The following is a 6,016-nucleotide window of genomic DNA, read 5'->3' as shown; positions in this document are numbered from 1 at the left end:
TATGGATATCTATGAGCTTGAAGATTTGGAGGAGAAACAGGTATTTACATGAGATTTAACATACAACCTAAGAAAAAACATCTATTTAGTTTCTTTAACTTTAAACCCATTTCTTTCTTTTCTTTTCTTTTCGACGCATCGCTATTGTTTACACAGCTTCGTCGGAAGTAACAATAGCTAAAGAATCATGGAAAATAAAAATAAAAATAAATTCTTGAGCTTCTCAAACATAAGAAAACATCAATCCTGGTAGGTTGATTGAGAACACAACCACACAAACTTCTCTATCTACTGCGAAAACTTTAAGCATCGAAATGAAAAGAAAATAAAAAAAAAACAACTAAAACAATCAGTTACATTTGTGAAAACTACAAACTGAAAATCTGGTCATTTGGTCTGAAAATGACACAAAAGCCCCTAAATTCTTACCATACATGTAACCGACGCTTTGCTGACGTGTCTCTCTCGAGACCACTAAGGGCTGCTGTGTTCTTAGTCTCTGCCGCCAAAGCATCATCAATATAAACTATGAAGAAAGCTCTTTTTTGTATCAACCATTCTCTACATGCTCTCTTTGTCCATCTCAATCTATGATTAGGATCAATAAACCATTCATTCACAGGATTTATGAACCTACCATACCATATTTAGAGACAAAGTCATTTCTTTACGAAGTTGCCTTTTTCCCCGATTTTTAAGGTACCGTTTGTTAAATTCTCCTCACTTTGCCATATAAACCAAGTGCAAAAAAACTACTCAAGACACTTTTAACTCAAAAGGTTAAAAAAAAAGTTTTATTTCACGAAACGACAATATCTACATCATTTCGTTCCCAAACTTACACTCCCATGTATATATATATATATGTATGTCTACTTGTCGTAGTCCACGTCATCGTCTGATTATCTCCACGTCGAGCTCTCTGGACTTCGAGCTCGCGTTCCCGAAGAAGATATGGTCCAACGATCTGAGAATGGGAAACGTTCAGGACCTCGAGATCGGTCATGGTCTTCAAGAGATGAGCCAAGCCGTCCTTGTAGAGTATATGATGAACCTGAGAGTCAGGACTTTGAGCCGAGGGACGTGCTCGACGACGGCTTTTGCGAACTCGAGGTCCAACGGGGCACTTGATTTTCAGGCACCGAGAAGTGTGAGAGATTGAGGAAAGACTTCGATCATCGAGAGAAAGGAAATCGAAAGAGAAAAATGAAAACTGTATTTCTTAATTTGAATTTGGGGAAAGTACACGCTATATAACAACACCATTAGAGGAGCTGTTAAAAGACTAAAACAGCCTCACTAACAATATGTTAAGTGAGGGTAAAAAGGTAAAAACCTAAACTAATCAAAACACATAAACACGCTGAAGAATAGCGTGGAATGTAAAAAACCCAGAAACCGTCTAAATACAAACTGAAACCTCCAATACTCCCCCTCAAGGTGGACGAAAAATGTCCTTGAGAGCCAGCTTGGACATGATGGTACGCAAAGCAGGAGATGGTAGAGGTTTTGTGAATGCATCAGCAAGTTGGTGATGGGTCCGGATAGGCAACAACTTCACTTCTCCACGTTGCACATGTCCGCGTACAAAATGGAGATCAATCTCAATGTGTTTTGTACGTTCATGGAACGCTGGATTGGTGGCAATGTATACAGCAGCCTGATTGTCGCAGAACAAAACTGTTGGGGTGTCCAGATTGACTTGGAAATCACGTAACAGTTGTCTCAACCATATCAGCTCGCTGGTGGTAGATGCTAAAGCGCGGTACTCCGATTCTGCAGACGATCTTGATACAGTGCTTTGTTTCTTCGACCTCCAAGCGACCAAGCTATCTCCAATAAGAACGCAAAATCCCGTGACAGACCGTCTTGAGTCAGAACAAGTGCCCCAATCTGCATCTGAGAAGGCCTTCAACTGTGATGATGAATTGGATGAGAAGAACAAGCCCTGACCAGGTGATCCTTTGATATAACGTAGCAGGTGATGAGCTGCCTGCAAATGAGGACCACGAGGTGATTGTAAAAACTGACTTAAGGCATGAACAGAAAAAGTTATATCAGGACGTGTTATGGTAAGATATAGAAGCCTGCCAATCAAGCTTCTATAATGTGTGACATCATCAAGTAAATTTCCATCGTCAGAGTTTAAAGAAACTCTGGGATTCATTGGTGTAGTCACTGGCTTAGAGTCAAGAAAACCATAATCATCTAAGATTTGTAAAGCATATTGACGTTGGCTGATCACAATGCCAGTCTTAGATCTTGCTATTTCAATGCCAAGAAAAAATTTCAAAGGACCTAAATCCTTTAATTTAAACTGAGAATGAAGGAAGCGTTTGACATCGTCAATAATCACACTGCTGGGACCTGCAATAATAATGTCATCGACATACAATAAAATGGCAACAAACTTATTTCCAGTTCCACGAGTGAACAGGGAATAATCAGATTGCGATTGAGTAAAACCAGCTGAGATAATAGCCTGTGTAAAAGTGATGTTCCATTGCCGAGAAGCTTGCTTCAAACCATATATCGATTTGTGTAATTTACAAACACGCTTAGGTAAGCCTTCTGAGAACTCCCCCTGTTTTGCATAACCTGGAGGTATATCCATATAAACCTCTTCAAAAAGTTCACCATTCAAAAAAGCGTTATTGATATCTAACTGAGCTAATAGCTAATTATGAGAAGCAGCAAGGGCTAAAAGAACTTTAACAGTAGTGAGTTTAGCTACCGGAGAGAAAGTGTCAATGAAATCGACACCTTCCCTCTGGTTGTAACCTTTGGCCACCAACCGGGCTTTATGGCGTGCTAGTGTGCCATCGGAATTGAGCTTGTTGGTGTAGATCCATCTACAGCCAATGCTCTTTTTATGTGGTGGTAACTCCACAATAGACCAGGTACAATTATCTTCCATGGCATTAAGTTCTTCTTGCATTGCCTTCCTCCAATGCTCAAACTTGCAGGCTTGGTGGTAAAACTGTGGCTCAGAATGTTGTGAGACTGAAAGGGCATAACACTTAAAAGAGCTTGATAAGTTTTGGTAAGAGCAAAAGTTGGAAATATGGTGAGGCAAGGAAGTGTGTACACCTGATAATGTCTTAATAACATTGCAATGATAATCAGTGAGTTTAGTGGGAGGAACTCGTTGTCTTTCAGAGCGTCGGATAGCTAATGACTGTAGAGGTTGGTCTTCATGACTGGAAGTAGGGTGATCTTCTTGGTCATGATCTCTTGGTTGATCAGCAACAGGTAAGTTAACTAACGCATTATCCTCCTGAAAGTGAGTTGGTGAAGTTGGACAATGACCTGTGCTTGGTATGTCATGGATATCTGGAAAGGCAGCAGGCAGTACAACACTAGGAAAGGGGTCAATGATCATAGATTGAACAGTCATACTATGAAAAGGAAAAACTTGTTCATGGAAGACAACATCACGTGAAATAAAAACGTCACGAGTATGAAGATCTAAGACCCTGTAGCCCTTGACTCCTGGTGGATATCCAAGAAAAATACATTTCCTTGCACGGGGTTGGAATTTTGTCCTGTGAGATTGCAATGTAGAAGCAAACACCAAGCAACCAAAAACTCGCATAAAATTGTAATCAACATCTTTGTCATAAAGAATGTTGTAAGGACATTTGTTATCTAAAAGTGGACTCGGTGTCCTGTTAATCAGATAAACAGAGGTTAGTATACACTCAGACCAAAAAATGATGGGAATTTGAGATTGAAAGAACAAAGCTCTCGCCACATTCAGGATGTGTTGGTGTTTTCGTTCAACCACTGAATTCTGTTGTGGAGTCTCAACACAAGAGTATTGATGAATCACTCCAAGCTTAGAAAAAAAATCTGCAAAAACTAATTCCTTTGCATTATCAGAACGAAACTGTTTAATTGTGCAAGAAAACTGAGTAGAAATCATGGCACAAAATTTAGGAATAATATTGTGAACTTCAGTTTTATTGCGCATGAGATAAATCCAACAAAAGCGGCTACAATCATCAACTAGAGTCAAGAAATATCTATATCCTGAATGTGAGGTCACAGTATAAGGACCCCAAACATCACAGTGAATGAGATCAAAGATTTTTCCTGACAGATGATTATGAGATACAAAAGGTAATCTGCGTTGTTTAGCTAGAGGACAAACATGACAAGGAGTATGTTTATTAGAGGAAGGATAAGACAACTTAGCCCGTAAAGACTCTAGCCTTTTAAAGGATAGGTGTCCAAGCCTATTATGCCAAATCTGAGCCGTGACTAGATTAATCTTGAAAGGTGGTTGATGTTTGAGTACATATAGACCTCCTTCCTTGTCACCCTTGCCAATCATCCTCTTGTTCCTGATATCCTGTATGTCAAAGCATGTGTGTGAAAAAGAAACTCTAATGAAGGGATCAAGGGTTAGATAGTTCACAGATAACAAGTTAAACTTGAAACCAGGCACAAAAAGGACATCAGTTAGAACAAGGTTTGTGTTAACCACAATATCACCATAAAAATAAACAGGGATCTCAGTGTGGTTAGGCAAGGTAACAGATGAATACTGTAAGGGTTTTAGGCTGTGAAACAAGGATTTATGAGCACAGATATGACGAGAGGCACCAGAATCCATTATCCAATTATGATCAAAATTAGAGGTACAACCTGGACCATTACTGAAACAACAAGAACCTGCATGAAATGAGGTCATGTTGATGTCATTTTGACCTTCTGGTGCAGATGGTGCTGTGAGTTGATTGGACAACATGTTGATGATCTGGTGAATCTGGTCATTTGTGAGATTTGGTGTAGTGCTGATTTCTTGTTTTCCTTCCACTGTTCCCTCAGCTACGTTGGCTTGATTTTTGGCTCTTGGCTTGTAACCAGTGGGATAGCCGTGGAGCTTGTAGCATTTGTCTGCAGTGTGTCCACTCATCTTGCAGTGAGTACAGATAGCCCGATCTTTCTTGTTGTTCGGTTTCTTCTGATCATTTATTGCCATTGCAACAGAGCTCATCTGATCTTGAGTTGTGAGATTGTTGGAGCTGACAGATCTTTGCCTTTCATCTTGACAGACCATAGAAAACACTTTGTTGATGGGAGGCAAAGGATCTAGGAGAAGAATTTGACCTCTGACCGTGTTGAATGAGTCATTGAGTCCCATCAAGAACTTCATGCCGTACTCATTCTGAATGAAATTGAGTAATTCTTTAGATCCTCCACAAGAACACGCGCATGGTGGCTTGTAAACATTCAATTCCTCCCAAAGAATCTTCAATTTCGTGTAATACACGCCAACAGGTTTCTGGTCTTGAACAAGATTCATGATCTCCTGTCGCAGTTCAAAGATCCTTGGTCCATTGCTCTGCTCGTATCTCTCCTGTAGATCTTCCCAAATTTCTTTCGCCGAGTCGCCATAGACCACGCTAGATGCGATCTCTTTGGTGCAGCAATTCAGGATCCAGGTGATAACGATGTTATTGTTTCTTCTCCAGGAATTGAGAAGAATTGGATTGGATTCATCTGGTTTCACAATGGAACCATCGATGAATCCGAGCTTGTTCTTGATCGAGAGCGCCATTCTCATTGATCTACGCCATGAGTGATAGTTCTCGCCATTCATCGGTTGATTCACCAGGACCATTCCCGGCGAATCTGTATGATGCAGAAAATACGGATCAATTGCTTCATCCACTGAAGTTTTTCTTGAGTTGATTTCCATCGCAGATCTCTCTCCAATTCCGGTTTCTTCAGTAGCCATCAGAGAAGAAAGAAAGAGATATCGGAGAAGAGATTCAGATCTTCGATGATGAACAGATCAATCTTTGAGTAGCGGAGAGTCGCTCTGATACCATGTGAGAGATTGAGGAAAGACTTCGATCATCGAGAGAAAGGAAATCGAAAGAGAAAAATGAAAACTGTATTTCTTAATTTGAATTTGGGGAAAGTACACGCTATATAACAACACCATTAGAGGAGCTGTTAAAAGACTAAAACAGCCTCACTAACAATATGTTAAGTGAGGGTAAAA

The 6,016-nt window shown here is 40.1% G+C and overlaps 1 protein-coding gene across 1 annotated transcript; it reads right to left on the bottom strand.

Moving 5' to 3' along the window:
* Positions 1-1,435: 1,435 nt before the first annotated feature.
* On the bottom strand, positions 1,436-5,707 carry LOC149405745 (uncharacterized). Its single transcript, XM_089607873.1, has 6 exons — positions 4,309-5,707; positions 3,476-3,545; positions 3,091-3,359; positions 2,735-3,003; positions 2,551-2,622; positions 1,436-1,993 (listed from the first exon to the last, which is right to left on the bottom strand). Exons 1-6 carry the CDS (start codon positions 5,705-5,707, stop codon positions 1,436-1,438), a joined length of 2,637 nt encoding a protein of 878 aa, XP_089463999.1.
* Positions 5,708-6,016: the final 309 nt, after the last annotated feature.

This window comes from Urtica dioica, chromosome 2 (genome assembly GCF_054948205.1).
Source record: "Urtica dioica subsp. dioica isolate 48M chromosome 2, U.dioica_male_clone48M_v1_H2, whole genome shotgun sequence".
In the NCBI taxonomy this organism is placed as follows: Eukaryota; Viridiplantae; Streptophyta; class Magnoliopsida; order Rosales; family Urticaceae; genus Urtica; species Urtica dioica.
Note: the sequence above shows the minus strand (reverse complement) of the source record. Positions and strands in the feature narration are given on the sequence as shown.